This window comes from Saccopteryx leptura, chromosome 2 (assembly GCF_036850995.1).
Source record: "Saccopteryx leptura isolate mSacLep1 chromosome 2, mSacLep1_pri_phased_curated, whole genome shotgun sequence".
Taxonomy (NCBI): Eukaryota; Metazoa; Chordata; class Mammalia; order Chiroptera; family Emballonuridae; genus Saccopteryx; species Saccopteryx leptura.
In genome coordinates this window covers 245314266-245335055 of record NC_089504.1, presented here as the reverse complement: position 1 = coordinate 245335055, position 20790 = coordinate 245314266, and the positions used below count along the sequence as shown (strand labels likewise).

At 44.6% G+C, this 20790-nt stretch overlaps 2 protein-coding genes across 2 annotated transcripts in view; both read left to right on the top strand.

The window, feature by feature from the left end:
* LOC136395739 (calcium/calmodulin-dependent protein kinase kinase 2-like) overlaps positions 1-20790 on the top strand; it is a 1028348-nt gene that overhangs the window by 946436 nt on the left and 61122 nt on the right.
* On the top strand, positions 816-13116 carry LOC136395730 (maestro heat-like repeat-containing protein family member 7). Its single transcript, XM_066370979.1, has 8 exons — positions 816-935; positions 1062-1151; positions 6053-6157; positions 6927-7062; positions 7520-7617; positions 8178-8327; positions 10103-10615; positions 12564-13116. Exons 1-7 carry the CDS (start codon positions 816-818, stop codon positions 10292-10294), a joined length of 891 nt encoding a protein of 296 aa, XP_066227076.1. The 3' UTR covers positions 10295-10615; positions 12564-13116.

Here is a 20790-nt window from a genome sequence, read left to right as displayed (position 1 = left end):
CACCCACTCTGCCTCTGCTGCCCTGGTTCTATTTCAGCTCTTTATCCCCTGGTCGGTCCCCACCTTCTATTTTCTGCTTCTGCTTCTTGCATAAGGAGTTTTAAAAATTACAGTACAATACCTGTGACGACTTTTTTTTTTTTTTGTATCTTTCTGAAGCTGGAAACGGGGAGGCAGTCAGACAGACTCCCGCATGCACCCGACCGGGATCTACCCAGCATGCCCACCAGGGGGCGATGTGCCCATCTGGGGCGTTGCTCTGCGGCAACCAGAGCCATTCTAGCGCCTGAGGCAGAGGCCACAGAGCCCTGTGACGACTTTTTGCCAAGAATTTTTTGGATGGGATTTTGGAAGTACCTGGCAGGCCTGTCTTTCATTACTTCTGTCACAGGCTTCCTCTGTTTTCAGGATGTGTCTGACAAGGCAACTCCATCGCCATCACTGGTCCCCCATTCCCTCAAGCCTCTGAGGAACCGAAACACTAAGATATCATCCCAGATTGCCTGTACCCTTTCCTGTAATAGTCACATGTTCCTCCTTCTCTTAGTTCCTTTCTTTCCATCTTCCTGGCTCTTTCACATTTTTCTATTGTTCCCTCCCTTTCCTGTTTTATTGCTCTTTCTTCCGATAGCTTCCTCTTTTTTGCAAGGCCACTGAGTTCAGTCAAGGGCGAGAGAGAGAAGCCCACTGTCCTAGCTTTTGTGACTCAGGTGCCCTGCAGCTTGCCTGGCCAGCCCTCAGTCATGGCTGCTCCCCATGGCAGAGTCCCTGGTGGGCTCCAGTGAGGGAGTGAGGGTGGAGGGGGCGGGGCAGCCATGTTGTCGGGGAACTCCCAGCCCACCAGGACAAAGTGCACAGCAGGTGGACCTTTGTGCTCTGGTGAAAACAACACAGGAATCTGTTCAAGTGAATGGCGGGCAGGCAGCGCTTGGAAGGTAGGGAGAAACCTTTGGAGCAGCCGTTTTCCAGGAAGGCGTCCTGGGAGAGAGAGCCAGAGTGCTGAGCAGAGTTTAGAAAGGGGCGTTGTGGCTGATACCTCTGCAATTCTCTTTTCCCCTCAGGTTCTGTTGGATGAGACTCTGCAATCCCTCCAAAGTCTAATGGAGGCACTTGTTCTTGAGACACCCACTTGGATGGAGAACTGCTTGGAGGTCAGTGGGACGAAGCCCCCGATAGTCAGTGTATTGGTGTCCTAGGGCTGCCATAACAGAGTACCACAGATGAGTGGCTTCAGACAACAGAATTACATTCTCTCACAGTTCCAAAGGCTAGAAGTCCAGAATCAGGGTCTCAGCGAGGTTGGTTCCTCCTGGAGGCTGTGAGGGAGCATCTGTTTCATGCGTCTCTCCTAGCTTCTGGTGGCCCCTGGCAACTTGTAGTGTCTTGGCTTAGTTACAGCTCTTTTCAATCTCTGCCCCATTTATTTTCACAGAGCATTCTTCTGTGTGTGTTCATTTTCTCTTTTTAATAAGGACAGCCGTCATTGGATTAGGACCCACCATATTCAATACTAATTCACCTTAACTTGAATTATCTACAAAGACCTTAATTCTGAACAAGGTCACATTCAGAGGTTCTGGGTGAACATGATTTTTTTTTCTTTTTTTCTTTTTTTTTTCTGAAGCTAGAAACGGGGAGGCAGTCAGACAGACTCCCACATGTACCCGACCGGGATCCACCCGGCATGCCCACCAGGGGGCGATGCTCCGCCCATCTGAGGCACCGCTCTGCTGCAACTAGAGCCATTCTAGCACCTGAGGCAGAGGCCACAGAGCCGTCCTCAGTGCCCGGGCCAACTTTGCTCCAATGGAGCCTTGGCTGCAGGAGGGGAAGAGAAAGAGAGGAAGGAGAGGGGGAGGGGTGGAGAAGCAGATGAGTGCCTCTCCTGTGTGCCCTGGCCGGGAATCGAACCCGGGACTCCTGCACGCCAGGCTGACGCTCTACCGCTGAGCTACCTGGCCAGGGCTGCAATTGATCTTTTTTATAGAATTGTGTCCCCATCACCACCACCACCATAATGATATAGGATACTCCCTCCCCAAGAGAAATTCCCTCATGCTACCCCTTTTTAGCCGTATCTCCTCTCCCCCTTGTCTCTATTCCCGGGCAGCCGCCACTCTATTCTTTGTCTCAGTAACTTTGTCATTTTGAGAATGTTATACACATGGAATTATCCAGTATGTCAGCTTTTATGAGATTGGTTTCTTTCACTAAATTTAATGGCCACATGTCTTTCGTCAGATTCATAATTTGCAAATGTTTTTATCCAATCTGTAGTTTAACTTATTTTTACCCTGAACTTCAAGAGAAAGTTTAGAAAGTCACAGAGGTAGGGCCCTGGCCACTTGCTCAGTGGTAGAGCATCGGCCCAGTGTGTGAAGTCCCGGGTTTGATTCCTGGCCAGGGCACATAGGAGAGGCGCCCATCTGCTTCTCCACCCCTCCCCCTCTCCTTCCTCTCTGTCTCTCTTACCCTCCCGCAGCCAAGGCTCCATTGGAGCAAAGTTTGCCGGGGCACTGAGGATAGCTCCATGGCCTCCGCCTCAGGCGCTAAAATGGCTCCGGCAGCAAGGGAGTAACACCCCAGATAGGCAGAGCATTGCCCCCTAGTGGACATGCCAGGTGGATCACAGCCTGGCGCATGCGGGAGTCTCTCTGACTGCCTCCTCACTTCTAGCTTTGGAAAAATACAAAATAAATAAATAAATAAAAGGAAAGTTACATAGGTAGAAGAAGTGAGCTGTTGGAGAAATGGGCTCAGGAAACTAGTTACAGGGCGAAAGAAGGGCGCTTGGAGCTTAAGAAAGGGAGAGGCAAGAAAAGTGCACCTGGGGCAGGGGCGTGCTCCACAGAGAGAGCCACCTGTACTTTGTCCTGGCATTCTCTTGACAGGGTCCTCTAAAGAGCCAACGTCCTAAATTTTGATGAAGTCTATTTTATATTTTTTTCTTTCTTGAATTGTGATTTGGTGTCATGTCCAAGAAGTAGGTCCTGAGTATTTCTTCTCTGTTTTCTTCTGAAAGCTGTTTAGTTTTATGTTTTACATTTAAACCTGTGACCCATCTTGAATTAATTTTTATATAAAGTATGAGATTTAGGTTGCAGTTCAATATTTTGCAATTGTTTCAACAGGATCCTTCATGTATTGAATTGCATTTATACATTTGTCAGAATCGATTGGCCTTGTTTGTGTAGATCTGTGTTGGACTCTGCGTTGTGTTCCACTGGTTTTTTTATCTTTTCATCAGTACCACACTATCTTGATTATTTTAGCTTCGTAAAGTCTTTTAAATTACTTATGTATTTTATTAACTGAATTTATTGGATGACATTGGTTTGTAAATCCATCCAGGTTTCAAGTGTACACACCAATAAAACCCCTTCTGCACACTGCATCATGTGCCCTCTGCCCCAAGCAAAGTCTCTTGGCCTCCATTTTCCCATTTTTGCCCACCCCACCTAGCCCCCACCACCCTTTCCCTCTGGCTGTCGCCACACGGTTGTCTGTGTGTTGTGTTTGTATGTTTTCTGACTGATGTCTTCACCTTCTCTCATCCAGTCCCCTCCCCCTACTCCGTCTGACAGCTGTCATGACTTTCTCTTTCGTTCATCAGTTCAGTTTGTTTACATTCGATTCCACATAGAAGTGAGATCATATGGTATTTGTCTTTCTCTGACTGGCTTATTTCACTTATAATAATCTCCAGGTCTATCCATGCTGTCACAAAGGGTAAGATTTTCTTCTTTTTTACAGCTGTGTAGTATTCCAGTGTGTAAATGGCTTTAGTAAAGTCTTAAAATTGTGTGATATAATTTCTCTTTCTTCTTTGTATCTTTTATGGAGTTGCCTTAAATCCATAGATTCAGCTTATAAGAATTGAAATCTTGATGATGTTGAGTCTTCTAATCCATAATCAAGTTTATGTCTCATTATTGTTCAATCTATTTTGATTTTGTTAATTAGTATTTGGAGTTTTCAGCATTAAGATACTGTGCATATCTAAATACTTCAATTTTTGATATTATAAATGCAATCATTCAGAAGATTTTGATTTCCAATTTTTCATTCCTAGCATATAGAAATTCAGTTGCATTTTCGGGTTTACATATAAGACTTTTGGTCGGGGCTGTGAAATTGTTTAGAATATTTCTATGTAGAAATCATCTTGTTTGCAAATAGGGACCATTTCATTTTTTTTCCTTCTAATTTTCTACCTTTTATTTCATTTTTATTCCTTATTGTACTTGCTAGGACTTCCAGCATAATGTTAAATAGGAGTGGTGATAGTAGCCATCTTTGCCTCATTCCCAGCTTTGGGGAAAGTCGTTCATTCTCAACACCACTAAATATGATGTCTGTTATAGGCTTTCTATAGATGCCATTCATCAAATTAGAAAGTTTGCTTCTATTCCTAGTTTGCTGAGAATTTTGAATATGAAGAGATGTTGAATTCTGTAAAATACTTTCTGCATCAATTGATATGATCATGTTAATTTTCTTCTGTAGACTATTACATTAATTTTCAAGTATAAAAGCAGTCTTGCATTCCTAGTTTAGACCACACTTAATTGTGGTGTATTATTCTTTCTATATACTGCTGGGCTTAATTTGTTAATATTTTGTTGAGGCTTTTTGTGTCTATGGTCATGAGAAATGTTGACTTGTAGTTTTCTTTCTTTTTCATTTTTGCAGTCTTTGTTGATTTGCGTATCAAGTTAATATTGGCCTCATAAAACAAGTTAGGAAGTGTTCTCTTTTCTAACTCATAGAAGATTCTGAGAAAAATTGATATTATTTCTTATTTAGGTGTTTAGAAGAATTCACCATTAATACCATCTTGACATGGAGATTTTTCTTATAGGAAGTTTTTAAAATCTTCATGTTCAGTCTATAAAGGAGTTATAGGATTATTCAGACTACCTGTTTATCCTAAGTGAGTATTAGTTTATGTAAAACTGATTGTTTCCGTTTTATCGAAATTGTTGAATTTATGTGAGAGTTGTCGGTAGTATTCCTTATTATGCTTTAATGTCTGCAGAGAGTTTTCATTCTTGTGTCTTTTTTTCTGCTTTGTCTTGCTAGAAGTTTATTAATAGTATTAGTATTGATCTTTTAAAAGAACCAGCTTTTTGTTTGTTTTTTCTATTCATTCTCTTCATATTTTTGTTTTTGTTTTCAATTTCATTGATTTTTGATATTATCTGTTGTATTTTCTTTTACTAGCTTTGAATTTATTAGATATATTAGTTTTATTTTCCTAAGTGGAAACTCAGATTATTGACTTCAGATATTTCTCCTTTTCTAATATAGATATTTAGTGCTATACATTTCCCTTATGACATTACTTTAGCTGCATCCCATACATAGTGTTGTATTTTCATTATTCAGTTCAAAATATAATGCATTGTGTTTTTTAAGTGAAATCATTCATAATTATTTTTTTTATTCATTTTAGAGAGGAGAGAGAGAGAGAGAGAGGAGAGAGAGACAGAGAGAAGGGGGGGAGGAGCTGGAAGCATCAACTCCCATATGTGCCTTGACCAGGCAAGCCAGGGTTTTGAACCGGCGACCTCAGCACTTCCAGGTCAACGCTTTATCCCACTGCGCCACCACAAGTCAGGCCCATTCATAATTATTTTATTCAAGCAGATTTACACGCACTTTACCCTGGAAACTGTGAATATAGTGATTCTTTTTGGTTACTGCCGAGTTCTCTTCCTACTTAAGAACGGGAGGAGGTGGGTAGGAACACTGGGGTGTGTTGACCCACTGAAATGAATCAGAGTCAATATATTTTGAGAGCCATTGCTTTAACGTGAAAGAAGGGGGTGTAGGAATGGAGATTTCTGGCTCCTAGATGAGAGAAAAGCTGGAGGCTGGAGGGCTGAAGGCCTCTGGTGCCAGGCCCACGTGTAACCTGCCTGTTGGCAACAGAGGTCCAGCTGTCAGAAGTCTTGTCCCGATACTTTGTCACAGCCAGGTTCAAGAATAGCTTTCTGTCCTCTGGGATGCAGCTGAACAGACCTCTCCTCTTATCCTCTTCTCCCTCCAGCTTCTGGATAGATGGCTTAATTCTCAGAGGATCCATGAGCAGGAGCGGGCCATGAGCTGTGCTGCCAGAATTCTTGATTTTACTGCAAAAATGGACAACTTCAAAGTGAGTGGGAGCCCAGCGGCCCTCATACTTGTCTGGTTGCCCTAATCCCTACCTTTATCCCAAACTTCATTCCTTACATTACCTAGCCTCGGTCACTCCCTCTCCTCCTCCCATTTCTACCCCCCCACACACACCCCAGGCCTCATCCTGTTTTCTCCTGTGCATTCCAACTTGTTTTCTCCTTTCTCCCTTCTGACATCTTCTACTTGGTCTTTGTCCGCACCCACCAATTATGTTTCATTCCACTTGGTTCGGTTTGATGCTGTTTGTCTGAACTAACAGTTACTAAATACTCACCTTGTGCCAGGCACTGTGCTAGGTGCTGTAGTGAATGCACAGATGACCAAGGCAGTTTCCTGACGTCATGTGTCTTACAGTCCAGTGGGGAGAGGACATGCATAGAACAAATTTAAATACAAGTTGATAATAAATATATTAACCAAATATATGAGAATGAAAGACCTAAACAGTTCCAAGTGAGGGGGTCAAGGATAGCTTTATTGGGGAAGAGGCATTTGAGGTAGGCTTGACAGATGAGTGGGGTGTCAAGAGGCAAAGAAGGGGGGGAAGTAAGGTTATTTAAAAACTGTGATCCCTTATGTCCTTTATGGCCACAGTTCACCAGTCTACATTCACTGCCGTTCACCTCACCCAATTTCACCTTTCCTGTCTCTGACATGGGCATTCCCACCCCCTACTTCGTTTCCTGTGACATCTCAGCCTAAGGGGAATGGCTGGGATGACTTCTGACTTCCGCTTTTCTCCCCAGATGGAAATTGAGTTCACCCGGCTGGAGAACTTGGTAATGCTGCTGGCCAAGCACTGCCAGGACCCAGCGGCCAGTATTCGCTTCCAGTCTTCGAAGGCTGTCTACCAACTCTACTGTGTCCTCTTGCGGAAAAAGAGTATGGGGAACCCTCTCTGTCACCCCCCCTCCAGCCTCCCACCTAGGCCCGGCCGTCCCCACACACCCAGTCCCAGAAGAGTGACAGCCAAGAAGCTACCTGAGTACCGCATTTCCTTTGAGCAACCTGCCCCCAACCATCCACAGATAATCTCTTGGGAGAAAACACCAACACGGGAAACAGAATTTTGACATCTTTTCTCCTCCTCTGGTTGAGCCCCATACTTTTACCCCATCCTGTCTCTGCTCTGAGGCAGGTAATGTGGGGGTTCCTTTGACCTCAGCCCCCTGCCTTCCTCGAGGACGTTAATTCCCATTGCTCCTCTCTCAGCCCCACTAGATGTACATAGCCCCAGCTGACTTAGTTCGGTTGGAATTTGAGGGTACGAGGTGGGGAAGCGGGGAGCTAGGATGCCTTCTGAGTGTCTGAGGGGTCGGGCCCATTGTCTTTGTTTCAGAGATGCAGAGGAAGACATCTGGCTTACGGGAAGATGATGGCAAGATAGAAGTTTATAGTGCCAACATTTTCAACCAGAATACCTTTGAGATTGCAAAGGTGAGGCGTCAGGACCAGAGACAAAGTAGGGGGAGCCTGGGCCTCTCATCCACATGGTGTTATAGCCTCCTGGGGTGGGACTCTCTGATCCCATCTCCCTTCCCCTTCCATTACTAGATGGGAACTTTTCCTTTGGGGGAGGTTTCCTGCCACACGCTGCCCTTTGTTCCCCTTGAGCATCATGAGCCCTACTCCTTCCTTGTTACTCGCCCGCCCAGAAGCACTTGCTTCGTGCTAACGGTGCTTTGTGAGCAATGTGTAGACTCAACCTGTGCCTCAGAGAGATGGCAGTGCGGGTCTCAGCCCCAGCCCTCCTGTCCCGGTGCTCTGCTCTGCAAACACTGACCTCTGAGCCCACACGGCATCTGAGGTCAGAGTTCTCTTTCCCCCATCCCCAAACACGCCAGCCCAGTGAGCGAGTCTTCTAGGAGCTGGGCCGGCAGCCCAGGCCTAGGACAAAAGCACATCACGTCCCCGGAGGAGCCCTCCCCAACCAGGGGGGATGGCACAGGCTTTTATGCAGGGGACCCCACTTCCAGCCCACTTCCTCCCTTTTGCAGGCGTTTGCTGAGTTCTTCACTCAGACCCAGCTCACCAACCTGGTGCTGATGGCAGAGAAGGACCTGACCGACAGCAGGGCCGAGGTGTCTGTGGCTTCAGCCCAGTTGATGAGTGCTCTCATGGAGGAGCGGGGCACAGACATCATAGAGGTAGTGTGGTGCAATGGTGGGAGCTCTGTACTGAAAGCCAAGAGCTCTGGGCTCTTCCACTGGCTCTGTGACTGACCAGCTGGGGGGCCTTGGGCACATCCCTGTCCTCATGTGGCTTTAATTCACTCACTTCTCACAAGCAGGCTTGCACTAAATTTTCTCTGTGGTCCCACTGAGCTCTGACATTGTAATCCTGAGTTTGTAACTGCAGTGCCTCCTACCTGGTGGCCGATTCCTCAGTAAATGACCAGTCTGTGAAGGGGCATAGGCATTGTTGGGGGATTGACCCTGAATCCCGGGAGTGGCAGGGGGCTCAGACTGCTGTGAAGGGTAAGGCTGTGGATTGCTAACAAGCTCACAGAATGGTTCTGACCTTTGCGTAAATTTTCTTTTAGGCGAACGTAAAACTGGGAAGGTTTAGCATGAAAAACTCTACATTTCTCATTGCATTGAAAAACAAACACTTTAAAATGGGGTCACATAGGGCAACTGTGTGTGGCTACCATCCCCGTTATATAAACATTGGCTCTCCAGACCCTCCTGTCTCCCACCCCCAGACACCCATTGCCTCCCGTCATTTATGTGACTCGCCTGGCCCAGGTTTCAGAAATGGAAGGACACCATGGGGGTGTCCTTGAGGTATTTCAATAAAATGGGCTAGGCCCTGGCTGGTTGGCTCAATGGTAGAGCATCGGCCTGGCGTGCAAGGGGTCCAAGGTTCGATTCCCGGCCAGGGCACACAGGAGAGGCGCCCATCGGCTTCTCCACCTCTCCCCGTCTCCTTCCTCTCTGTCTCTCTCTTCCCCTCCCACAACGAGGCTCCATTGGAGCAAAGATGGCCCAGGCGCTGGGGATGGCTCCTTGACCTCTGCCCCAGGTGCTGGAGTGGCTCTGTTCACAACAGAGCAACGCCCCGGAGGGGCAGAGCATCGCTCCCTGGTGGGCAGAGCGTTGCCCCCTGGTGGGCATGCCGGGTGGATCCTGGTCGGGCGCATGCGGGAGTCTGTCTGACCGTCTCTCCCCGTTTCCAGCTTCGGAAAAATACAAAAAAAAAAGGGGTGGGGGGCTTTCCTGAGGTTCGGAGATTAGAGACCTGAGGGCCAGACAAGAGCCTTAATGGTCCTTCCACATGCAATGCCCCTGTCTCTGCAGTTTTCTTTTTTCTTTTCTCTTATTTTCCCTTCCCTTTCCTTCCTTCTCCTCCTCTCTCTCTCTCTCTCTCTCTCTCTCTCTCTCTCTCTCTGTCTCTCTGTCTCTATTTTATTTTAGATTTTACTTATTCACTTTTAGAGAGAGAGAGAACGGGGGAGGAAGCATCAACTCCCATATGTGCCTTGACTAGGCAAGCCCAGGGATTTGAACGGGTGACCTCAGTATTCCAGGTCGTTGCTTTTTAATCCATTGCGCTGCCACGGGCTGGGCTGTCCCTGCAGTTTCATGGGTGGAAGTTGATCTTAGCTGGGAGGGAAAGCCCTGAGTGTCTCCAGGGCCTTTGCCTTCTTCAGGAGGGATCCTGTGTCTCCTGAGTCGCCTGCGGGTCCCCTCTGCCTTTAGGGCTGTGGGCAGGTATTTGCTCTAGTGGGCTTTGGCACAACATTCTGGAATTCCTTTTGTGGTTTCTGCTGGTCTGGGTCTGGCACCCCAGAACTGGCCTTAAGAAGAAACACTGACAGGTTGGCCAGTAGGCTCCCTGAGTTTGAGGATTGGGTAGAGAGGGAGGGGGAAGAAAGGAAGTAAAGAAGGAATGACTGAGGTTCTCTGGCTCTACCCTGTAGGTGAAGGAAATTGTGGAGAACATCCTGTATCTGCTCAGGTTGCAGCTGGAGCACGACACTGAGAAGGAGACCCTTCGGGCCATGTGCTCGCTGGCAGGCAGCAACACCCACACCGTCGTGCCCATGCTGCTCAAGAAGAGAAAAGCTGGAGGCTGGAGGGCTGAAGGCCTCTGGTGCCAGGCCCACGTGTAACCTGCCTGTTGGCAACAGAGGTCCAGCTGTCAGAAGTCTTGTCCCGATACTTTGTCACAGCCAGGTTCAAGAATAGCTTTCTGTCCTCTGGGATGCAGCTAAACAGACCTCTCCTCTTATCCTCTTCTCCCTCCAGCTTCTGGATAGATGGCTTAATTCTCAGAGGATCCATGAGCAGGAACAGGCCATGAGCTGTGCTGCCAGCACCAGCCTGGATGCAGCAGCACTGTTTGGCATCCTGGGGGAAAAAGGAAACCTCACCACAGGCCCCCACCTCCACCATCTGAATGGTGACGCCTCGGGGAGCTCTACAGGTCACCGGTAAGGCATTTCTTTCCTGTTAGCTATGGGGGCCACTGATTTGGTACCCCTCCATTTTTAGAACTGCTGTTTCCTTCCTCCATCTCGATTGTTGAGGTCCACAGTATTCCCTCCAAATCACTGATCACCCCCTTCCTCTGTCATCTAGGAAATCACCGCTTTATTCCCTCCTTCCTCTTTATTTCAGCTGACCAATCCCCATCCTAGGATGAGATGGATAAGACAGCAAAAAACTCACTTTTGGACAACCAATAACAGTTTGTTCCTTTCCAGTCTTTCTGATTTACTTGCTACACAAACTCACCCTCCCTCCTGAATTTAAGCCTTTCCCTCCACCAAACTATGAAGGCCAAATCCTTCCCCCTAGAAACCACATCCCAACAAGCTGAATTAGTAGTTCTCACCAGAGCACTGACCCTCGCCCAGGGATGCGAAATTAACACATACACTGACTGCAAATGCACCTTTCCCATCATACACTCACGCAGCCATTTAAAAACACTCACCCCTAATGTCACCCACAAAAATGACTCTGTTGCTCTACACCAGGGGTAGTCAACCTTTTTATACCTACCGCCCACTTTTGTATCTCTGTTAGTAGTAAAATTTTCTAACTGCCCACTGGTTCTACAGTAATGGTAATTTATAGAGTAGGGAAGTAACTTTATAAGATTTATAAAGCAGAATTACAGCAAGTTAAAGCATATAATAATAATTACTTACCAAGTACTTTATGTCGAATTTTCGCTAAGTTTGGCAGAATAAATCTTTATAAAACAACTTACTATAGTTAAATCTATCTTTTTATTTATACTTTGGTGCTCCACTACCACCCACCTTGAAAGCTGGAACGCCCACTAGTGGGCGGTAGGGACCAGGTTGACTCCACTGCTCTACACACTCCCCTACTAAGTCAAGCCCCCTTCTACTTCTCCAGAACTTCAGGGAACACTTCAGTTAACCATCTGCCAAAAACAGCATGCAACTTCCAAGCACACTTTAGTTTCAATGAATAAATTACCAGCTCTCTCCTGAGACAAACAGCCGCTTTCTCCAGCCAGTCCAGTTCTCCTTTCCCACATTTCAAGCCTCTTCTTTTAACTGCTGTTACCCCCCCTTTCCCTTGGATCACCTCACTGCTCCCTCTCATTTTCACTGCACCTGACACAACTACCTATTTCTCACTCTTAGTCGTGGCTGCAATGACATCTGCATTATCAGTCCGGACAGGTGCGCTCCTCAAGAAAGGAGCACACCTCCCTTTCCTCTTTCTCACCTCTTCTCAGTTCATCTCTCTCCCTGCTTAACACAACAGGGAATATTCTTCCTCTGCAGCAAGGATGCCCACCTCTGCCTTCCTACAAACTGGACAGAATCCTGTTCTCTAGCATACCTCTCTCCCAGTGTTGATCCAGCCCCCAACAACCAGTCCCTGCCTAGTCCAGTGACTCAGCAAGTCCAGCAGAGGAGGGCAGTGCAGCTCATCCCTCTCTCAGTAACTCTCTACATAACTTCGGGAGTTGGGACAGATATAGGGGGACTAGTCACAGCTCTACAGTACTTCAAAACCCTATCAGAGAGTCTACAAGAGAGCCTAGAGAATATTGCAAAAAGCTTAGTCAATTTACAGGACCAAATAGACTCTCACAGCCCATACCTTACAAAACAGGTGAGAATTGGATCTTGTTACAGCTAAAAGAGGGACCGTGCCTCTTCCTAGAAGAGGAATGCTGTTTCTATGCCAATCAGGCCTAGTTAGAGAAATGGCTCATAAGCTAACTAGAAGAGCCACTAAGATAAGAGAATGTCATCTAGCACCGAGGATGCTTAGTTAAACAAGTGCGATTGCTCCGCACGGCTACTCCCTTTCATAGGTACTAAATCGCTCCTCATACTTGCTTTAATTTTCGGACCATGTCTCATACACCTCCTTTCCTCTTTTCTCCAGGACCGCCTTAGGACGTTCACAGACCAGTCCATCGGAGAGACTATGTTGCTTCAAGTCACCACTTCAAACCACCTAACTTCATACCACTGAGCCCAACCCCAGACCAGCCCCTGCCCCTAGATATTTCACCGACCCTAACCAGCAGGAAGTAGCTACAGGAGAAGAGACCTTCACCCCTTTTCCTTAAAAAAACAAGGCTGGAATGTTAGGTTTGGGTCCAGGGTGTCTTTCAACTCAAGGCCTCTTTAAACTTCAGTTCCCCTCACCCAACCTCAACCTCCCCTTAAGCAAGTCCCCCCACCCTGGGAAGGTTCTGGAAAGTGTCCTTGGGACAAGGCCTTCTGGAGGGACCTGAGGGTTGGGAAAGGAAAACAGTCTGTGACCAAGGCCACAAACCAGGATATGCTCATCTGAGCATGTCCAGCCCCTACATCAGCAAAAGCCTGTGTAGTCTCTCAATCAGACAGCCTCTTCCTGCCTCTCTCTGTTGATGCCACTAGAGTCTCAGCTCATCTGTTTTGCAGATGCAAAAATAAACTACTTATAAAACTCATCAGGCCTTGTGCGTCCCTCCTGCAGTGACCTAACACTCACCTTTCCTGTCTCTGACGTGTATTCCCTCCCCCTACTTCGCTTCCTGGGATAACGGCAGCCTAAGGGAATGGCTGGGATGACTTGTGACTTCCAGTTTTTTTCCCCAGATGGAAATTGAGTTCTCCCAGCTGGGGCACGTGGTAAAGCTGCTGGCCTAGCGCTGCCAGCCCCCAGCGGACAGACAGCATCTGCTGCTTCCCATGCTGCCTACCACCTCCGGTGTGTCCTCTTGCGGAAAAGGTCTTATACCCACTAGAGTGTGACTCAATGAGGAAAAGTAATATATCTAGACATAAACTAGACACAGTAATAAGGAATCTAGGGCAGTGGTCCTTAACCTTTTTTGGGTCACGGACCGGTTTAATGTCAGGATATATTTTCACGGACCAGCCTTTAGGGTAGGACGGATAAATGTATCACATGACCGAGACAAGTGTCAAGAATGAGTCTTAGATGGATGTAACAGAGGGAATCTGGTCATTTTTAAAAAACAAAACATCATTCAGACTTAAATATAAATAAACCTGAAATAATGTAAGTTATTTATTCTTTCTCTGCGGACCGGTATCGGTCCACAGCCCAGGGGTTGGGGACCACCACTGATCTAGGGTTCAGAGGCAAATATTATTAGGTTGTGTCTTGTAGTTTCTGGGAGAGGCATACAGGGTTTTGAGCTGGAGAGCTACTGGTCTCTAGAATGGTGTTTTCTCTTTCAGGACAGGTGCATTTCATGGGACTCTGTTGGTGCTTATGTAAAATGTCTCACTCAAATTCCTGTGTTTTTCTTGTTTTGAGTTTATACTCACCAAGTAGTCTTCCAGTTCACATCTGCTTTCCAAATAGAAAAAGAAATTAGCTTACGCTTGCTGGAAATGACTCTTTTATGAATGTATGTCTATTGACAAATGTAAATTTAGCAATTATGCATCTGTTGTAAGCCTGACACTTGCTGAGTTTAGTAAGATAACTCAGCTTCTGGATTGATGCTCAGTTACTATTTATTAAATGAATGAATGCCAAGGCTAGGCTATACCCAGGATAAGATGCTATTGAGAGGTCCTGTCCTGCCTGTAATGTGAATGACCTCTCCCCTCCTGACAACAAAAACTAATGTGTACCCCATCAAACTGCATGTTAAACATCTCAGACACAGAATAATCTTATTTACTTCCTTATTTCTGCTATTCCAATTGCCAAAAACCTAGATTTCAAAATTTGATCCATAGTCAGGACTCGACTTTACTTATTATTAGATTATATGTATTTATTGTTAAATTTATATAACAGCTATTTTTAAAGAGGATTTAAGGAAACTTAAAAGCATAAGGACATGACAACTAATCTCAATATTATTAATATTAGTAATAGCTAACCTGTTTTTAGACTTTTGAATGTGGCATGCAAGGTGCTAAGCCCGTTATGTTACCAAGATGATCTTATTGAGCTCACAGGAGTCCTACAGGATAGGTCCTGTTATCTCCATTTCATACCTGATAACACCGAGGCTCAGAGTATATAAACAACCTTCCAAGGCTACCCAATTAATTAAAAGTAGAATAGTGTTCTGAATCCAGGAAGTCTGATTTTACTAGGGTGCATGTACTTAAAATTATCAAAAGGTCATGAGAACAGAAAAAAAAAGTATCAAAAAATTCTGGCCAAACACTAGCTGGGTAGCTCAGTTGATTAGAGCATCATCCTCAACAGCTAAGGTTATGGGGTTCAATCTTAGGTCAGGGCACATAAAAGAATCAAGCAATGAATGCATAAAAAAGTGGAACAACAAGTTGATGTTTCTCTCCCTTTTCCTTTCTCTCTACAATCAATCAGTCAAATCTATTAGAAACACTTATATCCTGTCCAGTGGTGGGGCATTGGATAGAGCATCAACCCGGGACACTGAGGTCCCAGGTTTGAAACCCGTTATGTTACCAAGATGATCTTATTGAGCTCACAAGAGTTCTACAGGATAGGTCCTGTTATCTCCATTTTATACCTGAGAGGTTGCCACTTGAGCTTGGGCTCATCCAGCTTGAGCGCAGACTCACCAGCTTGAGTGTGGGGTCGCCAGCTGAAGTACAGGATCATTAACATGATCCAAAGGTCACTGCTTGAGCCCAGAGATAGCTGGTTTGAACTCATGGTTGGGGGCTGGAGCAAGGGGTCAGTGGCTCAGCTTGAGCACCACTCCCTCTATGTTAAGGAATGGATGAGAAGCTATCAAGGGAAGTGATGCTACTACAAGTTGATGTTCCTCATCTCCCTTTCTTCCTCTAAGAAAAAAATAACACTGGGGAACAAATTTTGTTTTTCATTTTCTGTTGCATGAGGTTTTAGAACTGTGTCTATATATTTCTGCATCGCTGATTCCAAATCTAAAATCCATTTTTTGGTACATGCTGTAGTTTTTATGCAATTTTAATTTCTTTTTTGTTACACTTAGTGGCATGCATTGGTTTTAAAATTGGAGTTAAATTGCAACGACTCTTGGATTGAACACAACCACAAGGCAATTAATGTTTTACAAACATCACTTTTACATAGTTGTAGTTAAATGTAATTTAATGTTTCCCCAGATGGAATTGAGTTCACCCGGCAAGCGCACGTGGTATGAGGAGCATAACTGGATCATTTGTGTGGATATTAAAATGGTAAATTTTCTGCTAGGACAACAGAGAGGTTTCACGAAGTATCCTTTCTTTCTGTTTGTGGGACAGCCGAGCTCAGGGGAAACATTTGTTTTTAAATGTAAAAAATTATTATCTGATAAAAACACCCTCTTATTTTGTTTTAAAATTGAATCATGGCTTCGAGTAGGCGTAAATGTAAGAATAGTCCTGACACCTTCTGTTATATATGTGGCTGTTACACACTTCAACATCAAAGGCACAATTTCATCATTTGTGACATGTACATATATTGCCTATTTTCAAGATCCCCTTGGCGATCAAGACAAGAATTGGGCTCCTCATATTGTGTGTCATAATTGTGAGGAAATGCTTCGTGACTGGACAAAAAGAAAATGCAAAGGAATGGTATTCCTTTTGGTATTCCCATGGTTTGCCGTGAACCTAAGGACCACAGCAGTGACTGTTATTTCTGTCTGATCCATACAGAAGACATCGGCAGGAAAAAACAGCATATGATCGCATATCCTAATATTCCTTCAGCAATACGACCTATCCCACACTCTTGAGACACTCCCGGTTCCAGTTTTCAATGGTTTTATTTCTTCTAAGGATGAAGAAAGTGTACATGGTGATCAAGTGTATTTTGATAAGATGCATGAGGAAATGGTTGTAGAATCTGAAGGGTCTTCTTCTGATGCCAAGCAGTCATTAACCCCTCAGCAGTTTAGCCAACCCGAATTGAACGACTTAGTAAGAGATTTGGGCGTATCAAAGAAAGCAGCTGAGTTATTAGCCTCCAGGCTTCAAGAAAAGAATGTACTTCAAGATGACGTCAGAGTAATGGCGGGGTAGGAAGCGATACCGATAAATCTCCCCCAAAACTCAACAAGATCTTCAACCAGAAACAGAAAAACCTATACTTGGAGCCTCCAGATGCTTTGCAATACACCTGAAGGTATGGTCGAGTGAAAAATTGGCTAAATATATAACCAAACCCCGAAGGAATTAGGGAGTAAGAAATGCTCCGCCTTCCTCACTAACCTAAACAGGGCGGCTTTCTCTGGTAACTGTGAATATAGAAACTGAGGCGGGCAAAGGGGGTGAATAGATCCAGGCCGTGGCACAAACGGCCGAACCAGGCTGTGGCACGGAGATCTAAGCCGAGGAAAAACTCATCCTGTGGCAACCCGGGCAATACAAGCTAACACTCGCGCCAAACCCAAACAAAGAAAGACAAGCGGGGCAGCCATTTTACCCGATCTCCTGGTCGGTGCGCAGTTAGTGGGCGAGAGATTTCTTCCTAAGCCCCGGGAGTGGGTGCCCGTGTTACCCCACAGAGAGGCAGAGTCAGAGGCCTTTCTGTGGGCTGAAAGCAGAATCTCTGGGCAGCCCCAGCGCCCTGGGAAAGCCGCGCACGGGAGGGAGCGAGAACTAATTCCAACGGTGGAAATTTTCCATGCTGGTGGGGGTTTCACTCAGAGGGAAACGCGGCCGGCCTCATATCCTGGTCTGCGCACGCAGATAGTGAGTGAGAGATTCCTCCGAGTACCTCGGCAGTGCGTGCCCGTGTTATCGCACAGAGGGGCAGAGTCAGGGGCCTTTGTGTGGGCCAAAGCGGAATCTCGGGCCGCCCCAGCGCCTTGCAAAAGCCGCGCACGGGGACGGAGCGAGAGCCAATTCCAACGCTGCAACTTTTCCATGCGGTTGGGGGTTTCACTCAGAGCGTGAGACTGCTGGCCGGATATCCTAGTCTGCACACACAGATAGTGAGCCAGAGTTTCCTCCAAGCGCCCTGGAAGTGGGCGCCTGCCTGTGTTACCGGACAGAGTGGCAGAGCCAGAGGTCTTTGAGTGGGCGGAAAGCCCGCCTGATTATGCTAGCAGCTCTGACTGACTGAGCCTTACCCAGAGCCCTGTGCTGAGTGGAAATAGAGTGGGGAGTTGCCAGCTCTTTGAGCCTCTTACTATCCAGGCAGAGGCAGCAGCAACCCCATAGCTGGATTATCAGGCTACTAATTGAGGAAGGAAAGACTAGGAGAAAGGCTCCAGGAACACGGACTCTCTCACTGTCGGAGCCTATAAATGCTAATGAGCCTCGACTGCCAACAAGACTAAAGCACAATACATGACATTGCCATAGAGACTTATCAACTGCAAACCTCTACCTGAGCGTGCCAAAGGGGCAGAACCCGGGGTACAGAGTCACCGACCAGGAAGAGGGAGAGAAAAGAAAAAGCAAGAAGATAACCTCTCAAAATCAAGAATAATCTGCAGACTTTATAACCTATCCCATTTTATTATATTTGTTCATCTGTTTCTCTTATCTTCATTCTTGATACTTTTTTTCCTCCTCCAATTTGGCCGATTAACTCTCTGCCGGTCTTACTCTCTCCTCTCCTTGAACTACACTACCCATAAGTGTTACATCTCCCATTATCTTTTCTCTCCTCTTCCTTTCTCTCTATGACGGTTGCACTCCAAAACCCTTAACTCTCTCTCTCTCTCTCTCTCTCTCCTTTCTTTTTTCTTCTTTTAGTGGTTCCCTCTTTTTTTCTCTCTCTCTCTTTCTTTTCTTCCTCTATATTAGTTTCTTCCTTTCTCCTTTACATCTCCTCTCATTCAAACCTCAATAACAAACAAATTATCTTATCTGGGACTCAAACTTATGTTTGTGGCATTTGGGGGGATTTTTACTTCACCTTTTTAACTCACTAGCAATGCTCCCATCCCTGGCTCTCCATTTTATCTAGTTCTTGTTCCACTAAATACAATAGTAATTTTTTAATTTGTCCCCCCATTTTTCTGTTTTCCTCTTATTCCTCTCATCATAACTCTTAGACAACCAACACCTAAAAGCAAATCATTTTATTCTTGACCCAAATTTTTTCCTTATTTGCTTTTTGTGGGTCCATACCCCCTTTTTTTTTTCTTTTTCTTTTTTTTCTTTTTTTTGCCCCTTTATTACTTTTCCTCAATTCAGGCCCTCCATCACAGGCATTGTTTGTTATAATTCACAGTTCACCACAAGATTTTCTCAAGAAAGAGGGGAGAGGAGAGGAGAGGAAAAAAGGAGGGGGGGAATAATTTCCTTTTTTAAAAATTTTTATTTTATTTTATTTTTCTTTATTTCATTATTTTAAAAAAAAACTCTTTTCGATTTTTTATTTTTTTATTTTTTTTTACTTTTTATTCTTTATTAAATCTCATTAATACTATCAACAAAACCACCCTCAGATGCCATTAAGGAAGAGAAAATCGAATATCATGGATACAAAAGAAAGAGAGGTAACACAGCTAGATGAGGAAAAATCTATGGAGAAAAAATTTAATATATTGGAAACCTTGGAGCTAAATGACAGAGAATTCAAGATAGAAATCCTAAAAATCCTCCGAGATATACAAGAAAACACAGAAAGGCAATTTAGGGAGCTCAGAAAACAACTCAATGAACACAAAGAATATATGTCCAAGGAAATTGAAACTATAAAAACAAATCAAACAGAGATGAAAAACTCAATTCACAAGCTGAAAAACGAAGTAACAAGCTTAGCTAATAGAACAGGTCAGATAGAAGAGAGGATTAGTGAAATAGAAGACAAGCAACTTGAGGCACAACAGAGAGAAGAAGAAAGAGACTCAAAAATTAAAAAAAATGAGATAGCCCTACAAGAATTATCTGACTCCATCAAAAAGAATAACATAAGAATAATAGGTATATCAGAGGGAGAAGAGAGAGAAAATGGAATGGAGAACATACTCAAACAAATAATAGATGAGAACTTCCCAAGCCTGTGGAAAGAACTAAAGCCTCAAGTTCAAGAAGCAAACAGAACTCCGAGTTTTCTTAACCCCAACAAACCTACTCCAAGGCATATCATAATGAAATTGACACAAACCAACAGCAAAGAAAAAATTCTCAAGGCAGCCAGGGAAAAGAAGAATACAACATATAAAGGAAGACCCATTAGATTATCATCAGATTTCTCAACAGAAACTCTACAAGCTAGAAGAGAGTGGACCCCAATATTTAAAGTCCTGAAATAGAGGAACTTTCAGCCACGAATACTATACCCATCAAAGCTATCCTTCAAATATGAAGGAGAAATAAAAACATTCACAGATACAGAAAAGATGAGGGAATTTATCATCAGAAAAGTCCCACTCCAGGAATTACGAAAGGGGGTTCTCCAGTCAGATTCAAAGAACAAAAAAAAAAACCAGAGCCACAAGTAAAAGCTCCAAGAAGAACACAATAAAACCAAATTTAAACTGTGACAACAACAAAAAGAAAGAGGGGGAGAAGATGGAGATTAACAGTAGCAAAGGACGATGGAGTGCAAAAGTACTCACAAAATAGTTCGCTACAATGAACAGGGTAGGGACCCTTTTCATTACTCAAAGGTAATCACCATTGAAAAAACCACCACAGAAGCACATGAGATAAAAAAGATAGCAACAGAGGAAAGATGTATGGAATACAACCAAATAAAAACAAAAGATAGAAAAATGAAAGAGAAGGATCAAACAAGACACAAAACTAACAGAAAGCAAGATATAAAATGGCAATAGGGAACTCACAAGTATCAATAATTACACTAAATGTAAACGGATTAAACTCACCAATAAAAAGGCACAGAGTAGCAGAATGGATTAAAAAAGAAAATCCAACTGTATGCTGCCTACAGGAAACTCATCTAAGTAACAAGGATAAAAACAAATTCAAAGTGAAAGGCTGGAAAACAATACTCCAAGCAAATAACATCCAAAAAAAAGCAGGTGTAGCAATACTCATATCGGATAATGCTGACTACAAGACAGGAAAAGTACTCAGAGACAAAAATGGCCATTTCATAATGGCTAAGGGGACACTGAATCAAGAAGACATAACAATTCTTAATATATATGCACCAAACCAAGGAGCACCAAAATATATAAGACAGCTACTTATTGATCTTAAAACAAAAACTGACAAAAACACAATCATACTTGGAGACCTCAATACAC